A 23613-nucleotide genomic window follows, 5' to 3' on the forward strand; every position below is an offset into this window, starting at 1 on the left:
AGTTGCTTTTAGTGTGAGCAGGCAGCCTACACGTTAAATCTCCAAGTGATTATTGGTCAAGTCCTTCCCCTAAGAGACTGGAGCTGCCCAGGAGGGCGAGCCAAGCCCTAGAGAAATGGAATGTATCGCTTGGAGTGCCCAATTTATACACTGGCTCCACACATACTTACTGGGTAACTACATGTGCTAAGCACTAAAGATGTGAAGGTGAGAACACCAAGGCCTCTGCCATCAAGACACCACCCTCCAGGAGGAGAGCCAAGCTATGCACACCTGAGGTTCTGTGGAGGCTCAGGGAAGGACAAGTGATTCTGACTGGAGGGGGACATCTGAGCTGGGCCTCTCAGAATAGACTGAAGTTCTTCCAGTGGGACTGGAGGCTGGACACAGTGGGTGGGAGGGAGCAGAGAACTTTACCAGGTATCACTCGGGGGTGTACTATGCATTAGCCTCACAGTGAGACCTGGTAGTTGATGGAGTCCAGGGAAGAATTATCTTAGGCTTCTGTTTCCTATAGTAAATAATGCTACATCAAAGATCCGGTGAATAACCAAACATTAGACTTGATGCAAGGTTAATTTAAAGCTTACTATACACTTGCACTTTATAGTTCACCAATAATCTGAAAACCCAGCTTCCACTCTTGCCCGACTGTGGTCTATACTGCAGTGGTCATTTCAAAATGAAATTCCAAGAAACAGAGAGGGGAGGGGGAGAGGGAGGGAGGAAAGGAGGAAGGGAAGGAAGGAAAGAAAAAGAAATTCTAATCATGTCATGTCACGATTAAAATTCTCCTCCCCACCAAATCAGCCCAGATTTGTGTGTTGACAAATAATAGTTAATAAATGCAGAGAACAGATCGAGTAGCAAGAGACAGTACCCAGCAGAGTGGGTGCACTGCATTAAATTAAACAGTAAACTTCCTCATTGGAGAGATAGGTGCAGAACCATGTGCTTCTAGGAAAAGAGAGCGAGAGACTGACCCTCGTTGTGAGACTCTCCAGGCTCCTGGGTGGTCACTGAGGGGGAAGTAACCCTCACTGTTTCCTTTCCTCCCTGGCAGGAAATTACTGACCAGGACATGTTTGGAGATATGAGCACAAGTCTGGTTGTGCCAGAGAAGGTCAAAACTCCCATGAAGTCCAGCAAAACAGATCTCCAAGGTTCTGCTTCTCCCAGGTACTCGAGATTGGAAGAAAATCCTAAAACAGGGAGGGTAGAATTAAGGAAACCAAGCAGATGGTGTGAGGCTTGTGACCATAGTTAGCATAGGCTCATGGGCGGGGGAAGAGTGGCTGATAATGGCTTTGGGGTCACGGGGGCTATTTAACTACCTCCTTTCCACATCTCTGGCAGCAAAGTGGATGGGGTACACACGCCCCGGCAGAAGCGGAGCACACCCCTGAAGGAGCGGCAGCTCTCCAAGCCCCTGAGTGAGAGAACCAACAGCTCCGACAGTGAGAGGTCCCCTGACTTGGGCCACAGCACGCAGGTACCCCCTCCCTCTCAAGGCCAGGGCCCTCTGAGCATCCCTAGACCTTGGCTTCTGTTCTGTCATCTTCCTTGGGCAGTTAGGTAGAGAGAAAAGAGGGAATACTGTGGAATGTTCTGAATAAAAGTCTTGAAGACAGATCTAAATCAGAGAAGTCTAACATATGTGTTACTTACTACTAGTGCGGAATTGGCTTCGGGGCTGATCTGCAGGGAGCGGAGGAGGGAGCAGGAAATGCCAGCATTGTCACAGCCTGCCATCACCACCAAGTGGCAGTTCCACACCTGATTTGTTCTGCCTCCATCAGACCTCAGTCTAGAGATTGTGTGGTGAATCAGTTATTCTAGAGGACAGCAACCGTCAGTATCTCATTGGACATCACCCACCTGGACTCAGATGCCCTTCGTACTACTATGGGCCGGTTAATGTGATTTCAGGCTGGCAAATCAACAATATTAAAATATTTTGATTAAAAGACCCAAGAGTAGGCTGGAATAGAAGCAGAAGAAACCAGACCTCAGGAATTATTTTCTCTTTCTGAAGGCCAGTGGTATCGGGGCTTGGGGAAGGAACCTTTCTAAACTGGCACCTCACACAACTACACTTCCTCCAGAGCTCACAGCAAGCCTGTTCGCTTACCTGATAAATAGCACCAAGAGAAAAGTTTGTGTCAACGTGGCTTCCTGAGTTTGCCGCTATTGCATAGCTGAAAATGAACTGGAGACCAGAATAGCCTGTGCCTGGGGCGAGGTGTCAGGTGTCGTCCTCCTTGCTAATCACTGTTCCTGAAGTACCTTTTGTTCCCTGTGACAGTGGGGCTCCCCACACAGTACCCACTGCCGCTCTCCTTGGTTCTCTCCCCATTGCCCTCAATTTCGTTTCTGTGAGCGAGCACCTGGTAACTGTTACCGCCCTCCTCCTCTCCTGGTACTTCCGGCTGCATCATTACCCTTCAGGCCATGCTGATCGCGTTTCTAGCTTAGTCTGCCCTCCCCCTCCTCTGTCAGGACTACTGCTGGGGCTTTGTTCCTGGTGTCTGAGTGTGTTCTCTGAGGACTCTCTGCTTACTCTTTATCCTTGTCCTTTCCATTTTGCTCTGGCCAGTGGGATACTGGGTCTCCTCCAGAAATTCCCAGTGTCTCCCTGTATTCTCCCTGAATACCCCTGCCCCAGAGATTCTCTACCCTAGTGCACCCTGCTGTCCCCTCACGCTCCCTGGGGACTACCTGACAGGCACATTTGTCCCTGCAGATTCCAAGAAAGGTTGTATATGACCAACTGAATCAGATCCTGGTATCAGATGCAGCTCTCCCAGAAAATGTCATCCTTGTCAACACTGCGGACTGGCAGGGCCAGGTAAAGCACTAAAGATGACAGGGCTGGGGAGGAGAGGTTCTGGGGAGCAAGAGGCAGGACGTGGAGAAACAGGAAAATGATCCCCATGTCTCAGGCCCCTCTTCCCTGACTGAACTCAGCCTGTAGTTCTAGGCTCCTGTCCCAGTTCTGTCATTTTCCGGCCTGTGGGACCTCATGTCACTAACTTTTTGTACCTCAGCTTCCTCATCTGTAGAAAAGTGATCGTATTACTGGTCCTGCCTTCCTTCCAGGGTGGTCGTGTGTGGTTTTTCTGTGAGCATAACAGAATACAGGTATCTTGAAAGGTACAAAGTGCTATAAAATGCCAGAGGTTGCCCTAGTTCCCAGGAAGGCAATTCAGAAGAGGCAGAGCAATACCCTCTGGCCCCCAGTCACCGCTGCCCCCTGCCCCCGGGTAGATCCTGGCGCCAGAATCCCTCTTTCCTAGTGGCCCCGACACCCGGAACATACGCTACAGAGGCAACATGAGAATCTAAAGATTCCGTAACCTTCCCACATTTCCTGGTTAGCATGTCTATGTGGGGTCTAGCCCCACCTTCTCTTCACTGGCAGCCAGAGACCTGACCTTTGCCCGGCTTTGATCTCAAGGACAGAGGACGGGCCCTGCCACTCAAGCTGGGCCTAGCCTGCTCCTTGGTGCCTGTGGGGGAGCTGCGTTCTTGCTGCGTGGACTCACCTGTGTCCCTGCCCTTTCCCTCCCTGCCCCCCAGTACGTGGCAGAGCTGCTCCAGGACCAACGGAAGCCTGTCGTGTGTACCTGCTCCACCGTGGAGGTCCAGGCCGTGCTGTCTGCCTTGCTCACCCGTATTCAGCGCTAGTAAGGGCTCTGCTTGTCTCCTGCCCTTTGGGGCTCCCTCTGACTTCATCCTCCCACCCTGACTTCTAAGCAGTGACAGGAGTGCCCTGCCTCACTAGCCCAAAACTCCTCAGTCGCCGTGTGGTTTACAGTGGCGGGCCACGGTGCTCTGTTGTCCCTGCTGGCCCCAGAGGTCAGGGTGTGAAAATGTCATTCTCCTGCTCTCCCTGCCTCCCAACTGGTACTCTTGACCTGCCACATCTTCTCCTTAAACCCAGGACGAAGAAGACCAGGGAGAAAACCAGGGTTTTACAAAGGCCTTTTACTCTCATCCCTCTAACTGTGCCACGATACTTGGCATCCAGAGTCAGGACCTCCCCAGAGGGGCCCAGAGTCCCCGCCAATGGAAATGAGAACCGCAGGTCCTCCAGGCGTCTGGGCTCACGCCCACCGCTGACCCCTGGCAGCACTGCCAGATTGTCTCCCATTAGCCTAAGCTAATTCTTTCTTCCTTCTAGACAGTCACCTGCCTCTCTGATCCCAGGTTTCTCTCCTTATTGCAAAAGCACTGTAGTTCATTGCCTCTCTGTGTATTATTTTGTTTATTGGCTTATTTTCCCTCTGTGGGTTGTGGAATCAAGTGAAGTCAAAGCTTGGGGCCTTTGTCCAAGTAGGATGCTGGTGAACCCCCTAAATGTGGTTGTGACTCTTCCCTTGCTCCCCAGCTGCAACTGCAACTCCTCCATGCCGAGGCCGGTGAAGGTGGCAGCAGTGGGAGGCCAGAGTTACCTGAGCTCCATCCTCCGGTTCTTTGTCAAGTCACTGGCCAGCAAGACCTCCGACTGGCTTGGCTACATGCGCTTTCTCATCATTCCCCTCGGTAAAAATGGAGTAGATTTCACTCCTGAAGCAGCATGTTGGGGCTGGGCCCTAAGAAGGGACAGTTAGGGAGCTCAAAGGCCAGGCGGCCGTATTTTGTCCCTTAACCACTTTACCTTCTCTGGTTTCCATCTCCTAGGTTCTCACCCTGTGGCCAAATACTTGGGCTCAGTCGACAGTAGATACAGCAGTAACTTCCTTGATTCTGGCTGGAGAGACCTCTTCAGTCGCTCGGAGCCCCCAGTGTCAGGTAATGGCCGTTTGTGAGGGATTGAGGCAAAATGCCACCTGGTTCATGGAGGGCCAGTCTTGGCCAAAGGAGGGGCCAAGAGAGCTTACTTTTTTTCCTCCCTATGGTTCTACCACTCCCAATCCCTTTGCATGTTTATTTTCACAGTAAGTATTTAGTAGGAGGAGGCCCATTATGTGCAGTCCCGCTTCACTCTGGACATTTTTAAGCTCTGCTGTTTGCTGTGCTCCTATGCATCTAGAAATAAGGAGGGCCACGAGGAGGTGATGAGGAGGACATTTCTAGTTGTAGAAATCAAGCATAAGAAACAGAGAAGAGTTACTAAGCAATCTGTTTATAAGCTAATAACACTGTGCTGACCACGTCTTTTCTCTGAAATACAGAGTAAAAGTGGCAGCGCTTAGAGTGAGCTTGAGTTCTGCAAGGCTGAGGAGTAGCAAATGTGTCGCCAGACCTTGAAGGAAGTGATAGGCACAGATTGGTAGAGTGGAGGAGTCCCTCTAGGTTACGAGATTGGTATGAACAAAATAGAAGCGTGAGCACGATTAGCCTGGAGGAGAGCGGAGCTTTGAGGAACTGCAAACGGAGATCGGAAGGGAGAGAACAGCGCTTTGGTTCTTCGTTCCTTATATTCAAACCCAGAGGATCTTTAGAACCCTTTCTCTCCCTCAACTCCGAGGGTCTTCTGATGGGTCTCAACAAGGGGATCTCTCAGAAGGTTTTCAGGTTTGCCTGCTGAAATAAACCGGCAGTTATCTCTTGTCTTTTCTGCAGAGCAACTGGACGTGGTCGGGCGGGTCATGCAGTATGTCAGTGGGGCAGGTGTCACACACCAGCTCCCCGTAGCTGAAGCCATGCTGACCTGCAGGCATAAGTTGTAAGTTTCACTTCAGGGGATTTCTTGAAACTGCTAGGGTGGGTGGGCTAGCTAAATCTTGAGTTTTCTTTGCTTTTCTGTATTTTCCTTCTCCCCACCTGTTTCTCTTTGTAGCAACTCAAGAGAATTTGAGAGGCAATGTTTTTACCGCCTTCCATCCAGGCCCCGCCATCCTTGTCCTGGGCCTCCCCACCCAAATAGATGCCCCCTTAGCATAAGAGAAGCCCATCCTAGGGGCTGAAATCCGCACGTGGGAGCAGGTGGTGAAGTATGCAGAATCAGATCTTTTGCCTCTATCTTTGGCTCCTCTGCCATCCTGAGACATGATGGAAAGTGTCATGTAGTGTCTGGACTCCCTTGAAGCCACAATAAAATATCAAAAGCTGGGGCACCTGGGTGGCTCAGTCAGTTAAGCATCTGACTTCGGTTCAGGTCAGGATTTCACGGTTCGTGGGTTCGAGCCCCACATCAGGCTCTGTGCTGAGAGCTCGGAGCCTGGAGCCTGCTTCAGATTCTCTTTCTCCCTCCCTCCCTCCCTCCCTCCCTCTCTCCCTCTGTCTCTCTCTGCCCCTCCCCGGCTTGTATTCTGTTTCTCTCTGTCTCTCAAAAATGAATAAACGTTGAAAAAAAATTTTTTTTAAATATCAAAAGCTTGTATCCCCAGCTCTCCATGCAGTATCACCCACTAACTATAAAGCTTTTCTTTCTCTTCCAACAGCCCTGATGAAGACTCCTATCAGAAGTTTATCCCCTTCATTGGTGTGAGTACTGACTCCCCACTCCTCTGTACCCCATCCATTCTCCTGGCCTCCCCACATACACATACACAAATAAAAGATTCATCTAGACAGTAGTTCTCATCCAGAGGTGATTCTGCCCCGAGGGGACATCTGGCCATGCCCGGAGACATTTTTGGCTGTCACAGCTGGAAGTTGGGGTGCTAGTGGCATCCAGTGGGTAGAGACCAGGGATGCCGCTAAACTTCCTACAGGGTACCAGACAGCTCCCCAGCCCCGCCAAACAGATTAATCTGGCCCCAATGTCAATAATGCCAAAGTGGAGCAACACTGGGCTGGAACATGTACTGAGCTGTTCCTTTCAGTATCCTCTTTTCCTGAATCATGGGCTACCCCCAGATCATCGCTAGTATCCTCATATTTATTACACCAAGCCCAGAACCTGGTGCCTTGGCCTAGGGAGGGACATCCAGAGCATAGGTTCTGCAGTCTCCAGGGAAAAGAAGGCTGCCTCAGAAATGAAATAATGATAGATGATATTCTGAAGAGAAGTCCAAGAAGTAGGTACTTCTGTCTTCAGGGTCAAATGTACCACTGGAAAGAAGGATCCCTCCTTTCCCTTCCTATTTAGTCAAAGGAGAATCTCTAGATGAGTTCATTGATTTTGAAAATAAAAGGGAAATGTCTCAAATATCCCTGATGTCAGGTGGCACTGGCCTTTGTTTCATTTGGCAGTAGCTCGGCCATAAGGCAGAGACCAACCAAGAAAGGGACCCCAGAGGTGACAGAGCTGACACCCTGTGGGGCCAAAGCACTCCACAAAAGCATGGCTGAAAATTCAGATTTCCATGTATGAGACAATTGAATTTCACTTCCAAGTCAGCTTGTATCTTTTCCTATACTCTCCTAGCTTTGGGTAGGGGGACATAAGCAGATGAAGGGCTTATTCTTTGCTCGTCCCAGACTCTGGATGTCTTGAGTGATCATGGGAGATCCCTGAGCCTGGAGAAATTCGGTTGCCCTTTCTTGTGCCTTGCTAAAGCCTACTGTCTGAATGATCCACTCAGTTCCTGTTAGCCACTGGGGCTACTTCCATTGCCATGTTGGAGGCTCCAGACCACAGCCTGTAGCCTAAGCTGATGGTTTGATACACATCTTTGTGGAGCTATGGGTTGCTGCACACTCTGGCCTCACAGACAAGGGAGAAATATTAAAAATTTAAAATTTAAACCAACAAAGGAACTGGCAGCCTCATATAATGCCAGGGGAGCAAGGGAGTTGTGTCCAGGAAGTTCAGAGTGTCGGTATGTTACTTTCCGAGAACTAAAATAAGGATGCATAGAGAATTTGGGACAAACTTCAGTGAATAGCAGCACTGTGTTCTAAGTAGCCATGACGGGACCATTTGCACGTTATCTCCACTCCCTGTCAGTCCCCAGGGTGCAGCTTCTGTGACCTCTCAGCTCTGCTGCACCTCTGCCGGGTGCTAGGCCCTTGGCCTGCTACTTCACAGGAATTCACCTGTCACTTCAAGTCACAGCTGTAACATTTAGTCTGTTTCTAGCTGTGCCCTTTGCTGGCCGCTGGAGGGCCCCCTCTGTCCTTCCCAGAATTCTCTGTGAGAAATCTAAAATCCTTTGGGAAGCTGAAATTAATACCACTTCCTTGAGGCAGGAAAGGGGCAGGAAGGTGCCTGGGATCACCTCCTTATCCATATTGTCCCAGATTCCAACAGATCTGGATAGGAGGAAGCTGGTATCAGCACATCAGGATGTTCCCCTGCTTGGTGCAACAGGCAGGCTTTCAGAGAGCTCCTCCCCTGCAACACCCTGTCTTGCTAAGCTTTCTCAGAGCGGTTCTTTACTTCTCTGACATGGGAAAATGGCCTCCTACCCACGTGATCTTAGAAGAAATGAGATCAGAATACTGAAATGGTTCCTGCCTTCAAGGTGGCTTTTTGCCCTCCCTAGAGATGAGCCACAAGGCCTCATGTGCCCCCACATCATTGTTTGGAACTGGGCTTTTATACGTATCTTACAGATCTGGGCTGCTCTGGATTTGCAAAGATTTTAAAAGCCTCTGATCAAATAATATATAGTAATGGCTGTTGTGTCCAAACACCTGCTTCCAACTGGATCAAAATGTGTCCAGCTTTAGTGAGAGGACTTAATGCGGTATCTCTTCTTTCTCTCAGGTGGTGAAGGTGGGTCTGGTTGAAGATTCTCCCTCTACTGCAGGTGAGGCTGGGATTCTTTTGCTTCTGTGAAGTGAGGTGATGCCTTCTAGGCTCATCTCTAGTCCAGCAGGCCAGAAGGTGAAGATTTGGGGGCTCCTAAGGTTAAGTCAGAATTTGAGCAGGAAAACTGTGGCCACCTTCACTTCCTGGGTGAAGCGGCGGCAGGGGGTGGTGGGGAGGTGTTAAAAGCTCAGCTACAGCTGAGACAGAGGGGTACCTTGACCCCTTGGCTGTCCCCCTGTGCTTGTCCCCCTGACAGGTGATGGGGATGACTCACCTGTGGTCAGCCTTACTGTGCCCTCCACATCACCGCCTTCCAGCTCAGGCCTGAGCCGAGATACCACAGCCACTCCTCCTTCGTCCCCATCCATGAGCAGTGCCCTCGCCGTTGTGGGGTAAGGCTCTTGCCCATACCTCTCCTTCCCACCGACCCTCTCCCTCAGGGCCCAGGAGCCGTACTAACTGCCCCCTCACCCCCGCCTGCAGCATTGTATAACAGTGATGTTATACTGAGTGTAGAAGGCAGGTTAGTGGCAAGGACGTTGGAGTTCAAATTCAGAGACTTCGGTCACTAGCCGGGCAAGTGGAACAGCCCTGAACAATGGAGGATACTCTCTTCCCTGTCTCCCAGGTAAAAGAATTGAATGAGACAAATGACAGAGAGACCTTCTGTAACCTGTAAAGTGCTGCACAGGAGTCTTGCTGGGGGACTGTCCAGCGAGGGGGAAAGAGTGTGGGCATGGGAGTCCTGTACACCTGGGTTCGAGTCGTGGTTCTGTGTTAGGTCCGCTACATTAGCTTTTGGTAAAGAACTAACTACTCAATGACACTTTCTAAGGCTCAGTGAGAGAGACCACATCAAGGTGTGACCACTGAGATAGGTGTAGGGAGCACTGCCATGGATTTTGCGGGGGCGGTGGCTCAACTCCAACACAACCGAAACAAGTGGGGATTTCTACCCAGGGAGCAGGTGTGGACGGAAAATGACTAAGAAGAAACATTAGGGGTCGGGAGATTCTTGCTGAAGACAGGTCAGGGTGTCAGACATCTTCTGGGGGTGGTGGCGGATGAGGAACCTGAGCAGGTATCCCAGGTGATCAGACAGGGAGGGTGGGGGCTCTTGCCAACTGTCTTAGCAGGGTTCTTGCTAACTGGATTTTACAAAGATGTACACAAATGAGCCTAGGAAAAAGTTTGGGAGCCAGACTAAAGTTTCTAAAGTTTGGTCAAGCAAAGAATCTGTCACTTGGACAAATTACTAAGCTTCATTTTCATCTTTGTCAGTAGAGTGAAATAGCCATGTCACAGTTTGTGAGGCTTAAATAAGAACCTGTGTGGTTTGGTACCTGGCACATGGGAGGTATTATTGCCTTCTCTCATGCATTCAGTCTGTCTGTCAGCAGAGTGCCCGTTTGAGGCACTGGAGCTGTAGCAGCAAATAAGAAAGGCTCATCCTAGTCCCGGAGCTCAGGCTTCTGGGTCCTGGCAATGCCAGAGCAGCAAAAACTTTCAAATTGTGTAGGTTGCAGTAAGTGCTATGAAAAAATAGTAGGGGGATGGTTCTGAAAGGAGAAGGAATTTCTTTAGGATCTCGAGTACCCATAGTTTAGATCAGGCAGGGTGGCCTCTCAGAAGGCACCTCTCATGCCAGGCCTGAGAACAGGAGGAGATGACAGACGGAGTGTGGAGCAGAATGCTCCTGCAGGGGGTTTGAGGGAGCAGGCTGGGAGGTGAGAAAAGGGCAGGTGTGAGTCAGGAACAGAAATGGGCTCCTGCACCTTCTTCCTCCCTGTTTCCCTTTTTCTGCCTTACCTCTTTGTGTTTCTCCTGGGAATGGTCCTCAGCAGCAGAGAGGGGAGGCACTAGCCCGTGGTTGTCCCAGAAACACCAATGACAGGGTCATGGTCCCTGAAGAACATGAATGTTCTTAGATGGCGAGAAGCCTGCATTGCACCTCGGATCCCAACCTTCATCGTCCCTCACCCTCTCCTCCCCTTTTCACTTCCCATCATGTGGTCTCTACTGGTTTATGGAAGGGACGGTGCAGGAAAGGAGGAAGTCCCACACAGCCGGTAATGCCTCGTGGTTCCAGGCTTCCTGAGGGTCTGGGGACCAGCCCTTAACTTCGACCTCCTTTTCTATCCCATTTAAGCTGGTTTTTAATGGAACCACTGAAAGTAGGCAGAAAGAAATGTCAGATGACTTTTGTAGCCTGTGTACCTATTGTGTCTGACGCCTCCTTTCAAGAAAACATCAGCCCTTTTTCCCCTCGGAGCTAAAATTATCCCTGAGCTAGAAGTGCCATAAATAAGAGAAAGCCGCAGGTCAGCAACCATCAGCTCTCCCTCCTGGGGCTGCTGTGGAGCTGGCCAAGGTGTTTCTGTCTCTGCCCCACTTAATCTCTCCAGCCCTTGGCTGGGTTTTGCCTGGGCTCTGCTTGTTGGGTGTGTACATATGTGTGCATGTGTATGTGCATGTGTATGTATATGTGTGCATACGTGCTTGCTGGGGGGGGAGTGTATGTGTGTGCATATGAGTGTGTGTATGTATGCGTGCAGGCAGGCTTTCTTCCTAAAGCTCCTTTCCTCTCTGCTTCCCTTATCGCCCTGTGACTTTGTATTTGGCTCCCTCACAGTGTCTCAGGTCTTTATCTGCTCCTGGCTTTGTCCTCCGATCAGCCTGTCTCTCCCTTCCCACACGAACCAATTCCATGAGACTGGAGGGAACCCAGAGCCGTTTAATCTGCCGCCTCCTCTCACCCCTCCCAGAGCCTGGCAGTCTCCCCCGGGCCCTCCAACCTGGCCATGTAGTTGGGAACTCAAGGCAGAGCCTACTCTCCATTACTGTTCCCCTTCCTCAGGAGCCCCAACAGCCCATATGGGGATGTGATTGGCCTCCAGGTGGACTACTGGCTGGGCCACCCTGGTGAGCGGAGAAGGGAAGGTGACAAGAGGGACGCCAGTTCCAAGAACACCCTCAAGAGCGTCTTCCGCTCAGTGCAGGTTTCCCGCCTGCCCCATGGTGGGGAGGCCCAGCTTTCCGGTACCATGGCAATGACTGTGGTCACCAAAGAGAAGAACAAGAAAGGTAAGTGACATCTGAGGCCAGGGACAGTCGGGGCCACCGGGGTTCCCCATCTCCTCTCAGGGCCTGGGACAGAATCTGCTTCTGGGAGATCTTTGGATGAAGGCGAAGAGCACATATATCATGGGGTCCAGCCCGGGTACCCGCATCACCTGCGAGACAAGGCCGTTCCTTCTTTAACAAAGGAAATGGATGTTCCCAGTGAGAAGTTGGTCCCTACCTGCTGAACATCAGCACCTTAGGGGCCAAGGCAGTTAGTGCTGCCATAATGTAGGGAGCCTTTCCAGCCACTACCCTCAGGGATGGACCATGTGACAGAGGAGGACATCACTGTGTCCCCATGAAGCAGAATGTTTGTTGTTTAAGAATTAAGAGGAGGACAGCCCATTTTGGATAAGATGGGGCACTTAAGTCACTAGAGGTAGAGTTGGGGGTGGCCTGGGTCCTATGCTCTGAGAGTATGAGGCAGGAATCCCCACAACCAGGCCAGGGCTAGGGCAGAGCTTGCTGCCGTCTGTTCTGCTGATTTGGCTGTGCACCTGCCATGGCAGACAAGTCTGCCAGGTGACCCATGGGCCCTCCCAGCCCCACGCATCGCCCAGCTGTCAGGGGCTTTCTCTAATCGCTGGACCCTTCCTCCTCAGAGCATTCCCAAAGCAGCTGGGCCCCTTTCTGTTCGTGCCTCTGTTCCACAGAGTTCCTCTTGAGGGCAAGCAGGGGACTGTGCCAGGCCAAAAGCCAGAGCAACAAAGGCAGGCCTGACAGCTCTATGTGTTCTCCTTGCTGCCCCGACATCCCTAGAACAGAGATGGTGCAGACACTCTGGTGTGGCCTCCCTCCTCCTAGCCGCAGCAGACTCGGCCCTACGTGGGTGCGAGTGAGTAGGCAGGAGCCCAAGGGCACAGGCTTCTTGCCCTACAGGCTACCTAGAACACCCAAGCTGGAAGGGACCTCAGAGACCCAACTGGCCCCGGGTCCTCGTTACACAGTCGATGATACTGAAGCTCAAGGAGAGGCCTATGCTGGGAGGGGGCAGGACTCAAAGATCCTGGTACGTGCTGCCTGCCTACCCAGAGCTGGGGAGTGAGGATGTCCATCAGCAGATCATCTCCCCCACCACACACACACAGGAAGAGGGGCCGGTGGGGCTGAGAGAGGGGAGGGGGTGAATACTTTTCCAAGGGTTGTGACAGAGGTGGTTCTGCTTGCTTTCCAGTTCCCACGATCTTCCTGAGCAAGAAACCTCGAGAAAAGGAGGTAGATTCCAAGAGCCAGGTCATCGAGGGCATCAGCCGCCTCATCTGCTCTGCCAAGCAGCAGCAGACCATGCTGAGAGGTACGGGGAGACACGGGAGGAGGGGTGCTGGGCAGGGCGGGAAGAAGAGGGGCAGGGGACTCTGCGGGGAGGGAGGCGATGGCCCTCCCCGAGGGACCCTGGGGAGGTGGCCTTAGCAGCCCTGGTCACCCCCTCCTTCCCCTGTCACCCCAGTGTCCATCGACGGAGTCGAGTGGAGTGACATCAAGTTCTTCCAGCTGGCGGCCCAGTGGCCCACCCATGTCAAGCACTTTCCAGTGGGACTATTCAGTGGCAGCAAGGCCACCTGAGGGCACTATCTCCTGGCCACTCTCCCTCCTGGCACTGCCACCAGCCTCACCGCCTGCGGGCAGGGGGAGGCCAGCAGGCCTGGGTCCAGCGTCCCCTTTCCTGGCCCTGAGGCCTGTATCTCTCTTGCCCAGTCCTGAAGGACACTGCCAGTGGGGACGCTGCTCCCCTCCCTCCTGCTCAGTCCTCTCCCTCCCATTCCGGGCCGGGGCGTGTCGATTTTGCCTTTTGGCACCCATCCCTGGAATTGAGTCCTCTGGGCCTCCCTTCACCGACTTCCAGTCTCCCCACATGGCACCAGTTCCTTCCTGGAAATAGGAAACCTGGAACCCTGGCCCACAGCAGGGAATCCAGCCCTCCCCATCCCTCTGCCAGCTGCCCAACCTGCCGCCCCCTCAAGTGGGGCCCAGGGCCACTTCCCACTCCGGTGGGTTCTCCCAGTGTGGGATAGGAGGGGCACCCTGAGCCCAAGGGACCCCCTCCCCTCCACGATCACAGGAGCAGCCCCACCCCTCCCTCACCCCCAGAACCGCATTTCTGTGGTGATGCCATGTATTTCTGGGGTGGAGGGGCCTTCCTGGTCTCCCCCATGCACGACTTCCTCACTGACCCCCAGGTCCCCCCTAGATGTCACGAGCATCCTTGAGTGTTTCTTTGGTTCTCTGCACAGCCAGTCTCTTGGTGGTTCCATGTGACTCGCTTGGGCACCAGTCGCTGTCCTTGTGGCTCCCCCTTGTTGATGACTCTCCTCCCTCTGCCTCCCACCCCCTGCCCTCCAGCACAGCCTGCCTCTTCCTGAACTCCAGACTGGGACAGATGGGAGGCAGACCCCCACCGGCATATTGTCTGTGACCCTACATCTCCCCCTGCCCACCATGTCCATTTGTGTCCCATTCCCTAGTGTGTTCTTCCCCACCTCCCACCTGGACAGAGAGCCCACCTTCCCAGCCAGGTCTCTCTCCAGCAGGCTCCAAACCCTCCCTCTTGCCATGGGGGTCTGAGCCAACTCCTCAGCCTCAACCATCAGCCTTCTCAGGAGAAGCTGAGCACGCAGGGCCGCCATCCCAGCCGCAGCCCTCTGTCCACCACCCCAGCACCTCCAGAGCTTTACCGTTGCCCTCACCCCTTCTAGAAGTTTTTGCACAGAACTTCATTTTGAAAAGTGTTTTTCTCATTCTCCATACCTCCCCAAACTCCTCCAGCCCTTATACCCCTGCTGAGCCCTGCTGTCCAGAGCATCTCCTGGGCTGAGCTGCTCTCTTGGGGCCGGAGAGGGGTGGGGTTTGGGGGACTGAGTGGATGTTGGGTTTTTCATTCAATAAACTGGTGATTTCTTACCAACTAGCAAGGCTTGGGCTTCTATGCCTCTCACTGTGATGCAGGATCTATCCGACCCTCTCCCCTCTGCACAACACAGCCGACTCCTCTCAAAATCAACTCCTCTCAAATGGCTGGAAGAAGCGCATTCTCATTTCCTTAATTATAGAAACAGGCATGAAGCTGTCTTTCCCGGTATGAGGCAAGCAGAGGTCAGAAACAGAAATAACACTCTTCTCACACCAAAATAACCTTTTTTCTCTGGGACTCACCATCCCCAAATCCCACTTCCCAAGACAGTGACATGTCAAGGGCAGTTTCTGTCTTCTGATTGATAATTAGAACTTGGGTTCTTTCCGTCTACTAGGCTGATGTCCTGCCATAGTTTTTTGGATGCTGGTGAAGTCTGAGGCCTAGGGGGAGAGGGTGGAGCTGGGGTCTGTCATTAGGTTGGCTTGCCTGCCTGCCTTTAACTTAGAGATGGAACACAGTCACAGCCCCTGCTCTCTGGGTGCCTGGTTCTTTGCACACTCCCAGGAGAGAGGCCTGCACACCAACCTTCCTCTCGTGGTGAAGTGCCCAGAGATTGGGACTTGGCATCCTTGCCCTGCAGGACACAGCCACAGAGGAGTGTATGACCGGGTAGGATGGGCTGTCACTGGTTCCCCAAGCCCTGTGGTCTAATGACCTATTGGAGGGAGACTCTGGGACCCAGCAGTGTGGCCCTGCACCAAACTCTCTGAGCCTGAAACGTGGAAATAATGCCTGCCTCCCAAGGGGAAGAGTCCAGTGAGGTCTATGAAAGTGTCCCAGAAATGCAGTCTGCATGTTAGTTACCGAACAAGTTTGGTTCGTGAGAGGAAATGCCAGAAGTCAGATTGTGTCTAAGGTGAGCTAGAGAAGATGTGAGTGTGGCCTCGGGGCAGAGTGGAAGCTCCAGGAGAGGCCTCCAGGGTGGGAGGCAGTGGGAGAAGGCTCAGGCAGTGCAGGGGCTGCGGGGACCTGGGGGCTCACGGGAGTCCCAGGCGGGAGAGGTGTGGGTCCAGCTTAGAACTGAGGAGACCGAGCAGATGATGGGAAAGATGAGGGTGAGGAAGAGGCATAAACCCCCAGCCTGCTGCGTCTGACTCCACATCCTGGGCCTCCCCTCCTCCCACCTCCAGGGCTTTGCTCTTGCAGTTGCCCCCTTTCTCCTGCCGTCATCGTCATCTCTACCGGATCTTTCACATCTGCACACCAACACGCAGGAACAGCTCCCTGGTTAAAAACAACTTCTCTGCTTCTAGATCCCCTCTGACTGCCACGCCATGGCTCTGCTCCCTTTAAAGTGAGATTCTCCAAGTGTTGTTCATGCTCCCCGCCTCCACTTGCACTCCTGCAAGCTTTTCTCCTCAACAGCCCCGTCAGAAGCTCCCTTACCAAGGTCACCAGTGACCTGAGTGGCCACATCCAAGGGTCTGTTTTCTTGCTTGACCTGTTTCCTGTACATGCCCACTGCCTGTTAGAATGACTTTCTCCACTTGACCTGTGGACAGCGCTCTGCTCTCCTTCCACTTCTCTGACCCGCCCTTTCTTGACCTCCCTTAAGTTACCCTCTTCAGCTTCCCAGCCTCAGAACGCTGGGGAACACAGGGCTCCGGCCTCTGGTCTTCTCTCTCCCACACTCAGCCCTGTGGTATGAAATGCTCCCCTGTGCACAGACTTCTCCCTTTATTCTTCCATTCTGAGGCTAAACCCTTTGGAAGCACCACTGACTCCTGTCTCTCATACCCAACATCCAGTCCACCAGCAAATCCTATAGGCTTTCCTGAGACAGATCCAGAACCCAACAGCTCCCTACCCCTCTCACTGCTGCTGTTATCTCTTGTCTGGATGTTCTAATAGCCTCTTAACTATCTGTGCTTCCACCTACTCTTCCTGTAGTCTGTTCTCCACACAACAGCCAGAGAGAGCGTTTTAAAATGTTAATCAGTCTGTGTTAAACTGTCCAATGGCTTTCCATCCCACTAAGAATATAATCCAAAGCCCTCATCATAACCCACAAAGCCTATATGATCTGACCTCCTCGCTTGATCTCTCTTCTCACTCTGCCCTTCTCACGCTGGCCTCTTTTACATGCCTCGGACACCCCGGGCACGTTCTGCCTCAGGGTCTTTGCACAAGCTGTTGCACCTGCCTCTAGGTCCATGCAGCTTGCTCCCTCATTGAAGTCTTGGCTTAAGTGTCACCTCAGAGAAGCCTTCCCTGCTCAACCTGTCTAAAATAGCACCTCCCTTTTCTCTCACCCTTCTTGATTTTTCCATATTAGCACGTCTCACTCCTTGGCACTTAATTATTCATTTGTTTGTCTCTCCCCACTGGAGAGTACGCTCCAAGAAAACAGGAATTTTTTTTTTTTTTTTTTTTTTTTACCTGCTATATCCTTGGTACCCAGGATACTTCTTGGCTCATCACAGGTACACAATGAATATCTGTTGACAGGGTGAATGAAGAGGCCTGTGCTGCTAGAATGGAGTCCCCAGTCCAGATGCACCACTCAGACACTTTAATGCCTCAGCCCCAAGCATACCTGAGTTTTCTCATAGGCCCTGGAGTAAGAAGATAGACTCCAAAGAGAAGGAGGAAAAGGTTGTGTAGGAATGGTTTCCAGAATTCCAAAAACAAGGCAACTCCTATTTACACATTGAGATGGCTTGCTCAGTCCTCAAGGGTGAAAGCTGGACTGGGCTGCCAGAAACATTCTCTAAAGACGAAGGATGGCATTTGGGTGCAGAAGGTGGAAGGACCTCTGTCTAACCTGTACACCAACTCTAGGCTGGTTTTATTATTAATTTAAAAACAAACTTCTATTTTAGAATAGTTTTAGACTTAACAGAAAAGTTACAAGGATGGAACAAAGAGTTTCTGTATCCCCTCACCTAGTTTTTCCTGTTGTTAACATGGTATGTTTATCCGAACAAATGACCCAACCTCGACACATTATTATAAACTAAAGTCCATATTTAACTCCAATTCCTTAGTTTTTTCCTGAAGCCTTTTATGCATTCCAGAATCCAAGATATCCAGTATCCAAGATACCACGCTACATGTAATCTTTTGGGCTGTGACATTTTCTTAGACTAATTTTGATAACCTTGACAGTTTTGAGGATACTGGTCAGGTATTTTGTAGAATGCCCCTCGACTGGAATTTGCCAGCACCTCATGCCAAGGGTCCCTGCCATCAACACGATTTGTCAGCCAAGGTAGTGTTGACTAGTAAAGTCACACCCCCTTCCATACTGTGCTCTTAGGAAGGAAGCCACTAAGCATAGCCTACACTTAAGGAATGAAAGGTTTTCCTCGATACCCAGTATTTGGAATTCTTCTAGATAGCAGATTTCAGATCCCTGTTTTTAAACTACTTCTCATCACCCACTGCCATGTCCAGGGATGGACGGCACGGACGGCCCTCTCAACATCACCCGAGGGCATTTTTCTTTAGTCAGCCTGCTGCCAGAGTGCTTCATGTGGTTTATTTCATGGACTACTTCAAGCAGCCCTAGGAAATCAATCCAGCTGATACTTCCTTGTTACCAAAGAGGAAGCTCAAGGTCAGAGAGCTCCCCCTACCCTCTCTGTCCCAACTCTAACTCTCATTTTTAAGCATTTACATGACTTGAATACTCACAGACATCTCAAACCTAGCACGGCCCAAACAGAACTCTTGATTTCCCTTTATCCTCCCCAGTTTTGGTAATAACACAGGATCCATCCTGTTACTTAAGCCAGAAGCTGCCTAGTTGTCCTGTGTCACCACAGTGACCCCTGTCCATTCTGCCTCTTAGAGAGTTCCCAAACATACGCCAGAGTGCCTTACTCCTTTGCTAGAGCCCTTCAGTGGCTATCTATAGCCACCCAACCCGTGGTCTGTTGGGCCTGCACATCCAGCCCCACTACCCCTCACTTCACTTTCAGCTGCTCTCTCCCCCACGCTCATCACCCTTGAACCACACCTGATCTTGCAGTAATCGCATCCCTCTTCCCTGCACCAGGCCCAAACACGTGGCTCTTCCCACCTTGAACGCTCTCCCCACCCCACAGAGCTACCTCCTTTGCCTTTAGGATACCTCCTCAGAGAGGCTTTCCCAGCCTCCCTTCCCAAAGCCCAGTTGTTAGCCTTTACTTGAGCCCTTTCTGCAGTCCTGGCATTCACCGTCACCTGCAACAAATGTCTTTGTACCCCATCAGAATGGGAGCTCCAGGTGGGGAGAGACTCAGGGTACATCTCCAGCATCCATCACTCTGGCGTATGGCAGACACTAAAAGGCTAGCCAAAGGGTTGAGTGAGACATTAAATCACTTGTCCAACGCACACAGATAGGCTGAGAAGGAGCCGGATTCCTAACTCAGGTCATCTGACTCCAGACCATCTCTCAAGGTGCACTCAGATCCCAAGTTTCCCATCATCCATACATCCTGCATGTATTCCTACCATGGGCCAGTTCCTGTCCTAGGTATGATGGTACAAGGATGAACGCGGGGCTGGGTTCTTCCCTATATGGGAACTCTGAGGTGAGCAGGGAAGACAGACAAATAGACAATTGCCACAGAGCATGACACATTGCATGGGAACATGCCAGAAGGGCATCTAATCTAGCCTGGGGAAAGGGGTATCCAAGAATATGTCACACAGGAAACGACACCTGAGTGGCATCTTAAAGATGCCTGACATGATGGTGTTCTGGATGCAGGAAATAGCAAAAACTAGAGATAAGAGAGAACCTGGCTTCTTCTCAGACCCCCATGTGGTTTAGCGTGGCCGAAAAGCAATGGGCATGGTGAGTAATAGGGCGGAAGAGAAAGGAAGTGGCTGGGGCACTGAGGAGCCTTGTAGCTGTGATTATCATTACTCTGTGCCTGAGCGAGGACTGAGCGCTTTATCCTGGGATCGGTGGAAAGCCAGTAAAGGGCTTTAGGCAGAAAAGTGAGGTGAGGGAATTTAGCAAGATCACCTTGTGACAGCAGATTGGAGGAAACAAGACTGAAGACCAGAAGAGGTTGAAGGCTGTTGCAGCAATTGAGAAAGGATGGGACAGAGACGTAGACCATGGTGAAGGTAGGAGCAGTGCAGGAAAATGGAGACCGTAGTCCAGTTTAAGAGGCAGGATCAACAGGTTTAGGGCCAAAAGAGAAGAGCCAAGGATAGGGACTGGCTGGCTGCTCTAGGTGAACAGGCAGCTGGTGGTACATCCCTGGAGGAGATTTGGGCAGGAGATGGTGCTTTTAGGGCAAGGGTGGTGTGTGCTGTTCAGAGGTTAGTGTCCGATTGGAGTTGAATATATAGGTCTGGATGGAGCTCAGGGAAATGATCTGGGTTGGATGAAGATTGGAGCTTCCTTAACATGCGGGAGAGCTGCCAGGAGGGAGAAGGTGAGAACACCCCTTCTCCCTGGGGAGCCTGGGCCGGGCTCCCTCCATCCTGACCATGTAGGGCACCTATTACGAGCACCAAACATCTCGGCCCTCGTATTCAGACGTGCCTTTCCATTTGCTGCCTTGTTTATTGCTCGCTTTCATCCCAAATGTGTTTTCCCTCCAGCAACACCGTAAGAGACTGCCCAACATTTCATATACTTCCTCCCCACCCTCCATTCACTAGCACGGGGTCTACCAAATAGTAAGCTTGGTGATGATAATATTAATAAATAACTACTAGTGACTGTGTCTGTTATGTACCAGGCATAATGTTAAGATCTTAACTCTGCTGTTTTATTCCGTTCTCTCAAGGACCCAAAGAGGTAAGTATTAGGAACTTTATTTTACAAATGAGGAAACAGATGAAGTTACAGAGCATGCCTAAAGGCCCACAGCCGGCAGACGGAGAAACATGGCACTGAACTTAGCTAAGTATGACCCCAAAGCCTGTGTGCTCTCTCACTGAGCGGCTTGATGACACTTCTAGTCTAGCTGGGAGGTCACGAGGTAGAGAGGATGCAGGTTTGCCAAGTGGCTACAACGATAGGAACCAGGAGCCTCTCAGGGGAGCTCTAAGCAGCTTTGATTCTTGACCTGGTGGCAGAAAGAACTGACAACCAGGGATGTTCACGGTGGAACAGGCCCCTCAGGAAGCGGTGAGCCGCTCGTCATGTGAAGGAGGCATGACCTTTAAGAAGCCTCCAGTCTTGAGCACTTAAGGGTGAACCTGCTGACATTTCAGGGTAGATGTATGCTTGGAAAAAGTGCCCCCCAGAAGGGAAGGGGAGAAAAATAGTTTCAAACAGAGAGGGGGACAGACCCTAAGAGACTCTTAAATACAGAGAACAAACCGAGGGTTGATGAGAACAAACTGAGGGGGCAGGGGAGGGGGGCAAATGAGTGGTATGGATTGAGGAGGGCTCTTGTTGGGTTGAGCACTGGTTGTTATATGTAAGCGATGAATCATGGGAATCTACTCCCGAAGCCAAGAGCACACTGTATACACCGTATGTTAGCTAACTTGACAATAAATCATACTTAAAAAAAAAAAAAGTGCCCCCCAAACACTTCAAAGAAAAGTAGTGAAACTAGCCAAAGAAAAAAGAATAAGAACACAGATTTCAATGGGATGCGTGCTTCTGAGGATCCAAGGGGAAGGGGCAGAACAGTGGGAGTGATTTCAAGAGAGAAAACATTAAAAGTAGCAAGAACAACTTGCCCAGGCATGGGACAGGCGGGGGCAAGCTGATAAGCTCTGCGGAAAATGGCATAAGGAGCTGAATCACCACTGGGACAGACTCCTCCCTTTTTCTCCATCAACAGAGCACCCATCAGCAGCCTGGCATGAGACCAGCAGCTGTGGGGGGAATGCAGAACAGAGCAGGATAAGTAACAGTCTCTTCCCCTGGGAGATGCACAGTAGAATCCTCAGGGACAAGATAAAAAGCCAAGTGGCTAAAAAGGTTGGACACATTCAAGATTAAGCACTGAAAGCAAGATAAGGCCCTGAGAACCCAGCAGGGCAGACCCTGCCTTCCTCCCCTCAGTACACAGGGAGGAGCAGGGCCAGGTGCCTAAAGAGAATCACAAAGAAAGCACCAAAGACTGCAGGGAGCAGGAAAGCCAGAGCAAGGATCCAGGAGAAGTCATAAAGGGCGACTGGAAAAAGATGGTAAGAGGAATGTGCCCCTTTATTAGACGGAGAGAAAGCACAAGAGGAGAAAGCAGAGGTTGTGGATGTGTGTTTGTGCTGGGTTATGTATGGTATGCACCTACGTGGGCCTATCAACACACGCACGTGGAGGTGTGCATGTGGCAGACAGGTGTCTGTTCAGTGCCTCTGGATGGACCTGCCTGAGGCCATGTTGAGGGCGTGTACAACTGTGCTTTTGCATGGGTGTGAACCAGCCATCTGACCTCAGTTCTCTTGACCTCTGCCCCATGTGGTCAGTCTGCCTTATACATGGGGACAAAATAACCAGACTGTAGATTAGAGAAAGACATGGTGGTCCCTGGGAGCCTGAGCTCCCCAAGAACAGCAGGCTCTCTCTGCACGTGCAGCTGCCTTCACCTCTCTGGGCCATAGTCTCCTTACCTGTAAAAACGTCTCAGCAGAAGCTTTCAACCCAGGGCGCACAGCACAGGCGCCACTGAAGTTTTGAAATAATAAGAGATGCCCAGGACCCACCCTTGCACCAATGAATCCCAATCTCTAGAAGAGCCTTCTAGGGGCGCCTGGGTGGCTCGGTTAAGCATCTGACTCTTGATCTCAGCTCTGGTCACGATCTCATGGGTTCGGGAGTTTGAGCCCCACGTTGGGCTCTAATGCTGACAGTGCAGAGCCAGCTTGGGATTCTGTCTCTCCCTTACTCTTTGTCCCTCCCTCACTTTCTCTCTCACTCTCTCTCTCAAAATAAATAAACTCAAAAACTTTTATTAAAAAAAAAAAAAAAAAAAGAGCCTTCTAATAAAGTCCCTGCACAAGAGATTCAGAAACGGAGACTCAATAAAAAAGACAAAGGGGCCCTGAGCTCCAGATTCCATTTCCTCCCCAGGAACTTGCTGGCAAGTTGGGAATGCAGTCATGATCTGATGGAGTCTCCCTGCATGGGAGGTTGGATTATCACACCCTAGCCAGCACTCCTCCGGAGAAAAGGCTGAAGTAAGGACTAAGGAAGACAGATCCCAAACACAAAAGACTCCTACCTGCAGGGCCCTGGAAGAACACTGACCAGATGAAACCGACAGGATAAACCAGCTCTGCACTGATGCAAACAGCCTAAAGGATAAGCACCAGACACTGGTCACAGTAGGAGATCCTGGGGAGGAGAGCTGAAGGGCCGAGGACAGTGGTCAGAGAGAAAGAAGTACAGTTCTTGTATGTGCCTTTTGAATTTTGCATCATAGGACTATATTAGCTACCTTTAAAAATCACAGGGAGAAAAAGTAACTGGCAGAGGCACAGGATCTGGGATAACCTGGCTGGATATGACCAGGATGTGCACAATCTAGGTTTAGCTGACCAGCTGACCCCAAGCAGATAGTGTGGTGGCTGTCAAAATTAGCCCGACTTGCGACTTCACAGTGGACAGGAGGCACTCTCATTAAGCGGGGGGACCATCCCTCTACGATCTGTGAAGTTCACTCCCTGTCTGGCTCCCTGAGCTCTGGACTGAGCACCACATTCTGAGCAGTGTATGGACTGACACCTAAAATACACCCTGAAAAGAGAAATTAGGATGGAGAAGGGTCAGGAACCTGGGGCAAGGGTGGGGAAAGAGATCATGTTTGTCAGTCTAGGCAAGGCAAAGATTGGGTGGGGCACCATTGTCATCTCCAAGTATCTCCATCGGCAAAAGAGAAAAGCTGTCCTTCCTGAAGACAGCTTCAGTTTGGTGTCCATGAACACTGCAGGAAGGTACTTTTGGGGCTAAGGAAAAACTTCCTAGCCTTTAGAGCAGTCTCACAGCAGAATGTAGTGAGCTCCTTGTCCTGGGACATACTTGACC

The 23613-nt window shown here is 51.2% G+C and overlaps 1 protein-coding gene across 2 annotated transcripts in view; it reads left to right on the forward strand.

Moving 5' to 3' along the window:
• The window catches only part of PACS1 (phosphofurin acidic cluster sorting protein 1), a 155784-nt gene extending 141109 nt beyond the window's left edge, over positions 1-14675 (forward strand). For both annotated transcript variants that reach the window (XM_023240080.2, XM_045039573.1), the window contains exons 12-24: positions 1064-1179; positions 1357-1492; positions 2744-2848; positions 3580-3686; positions 4391-4545; positions 4684-4794; positions 5569-5671; positions 6390-6432; positions 8603-8645; positions 8904-9039; positions 11505-11731; positions 12945-13064; positions 13218-14675. In XM_023240080.2, coding sequence (XP_023095848.1) covers positions 1064-1179; positions 1357-1492; positions 2744-2848; positions 3580-3686; positions 4391-4545; positions 4684-4794; positions 5569-5671; positions 6390-6432; positions 8603-8645; positions 8904-9039; positions 11505-11731; positions 12945-13064; positions 13218-13333 — 1518 coding nt within the window. In that variant the 3' untranslated portion in view covers positions 13334-14675. The remainder of the gene's footprint in view (positions 1-1063; positions 1180-1356; positions 1493-2743; positions 2849-3579; positions 3687-4390; positions 4546-4683; positions 4795-5568; positions 5672-6389; positions 6433-8602; positions 8646-8903; positions 9040-11504; positions 11732-12944; positions 13065-13217) is intronic.
• The last annotated feature ends 8938 nt before the right edge of the window (positions 14676-23613 follow it).

This window comes from Felis catus, chromosome D1 (genome assembly GCF_018350175.1).
Source record: "Felis catus isolate Fca126 chromosome D1, F.catus_Fca126_mat1.0, whole genome shotgun sequence".
NCBI lineage: Eukaryota > Metazoa > Chordata > Mammalia > Carnivora > Felidae > Felis > Felis catus.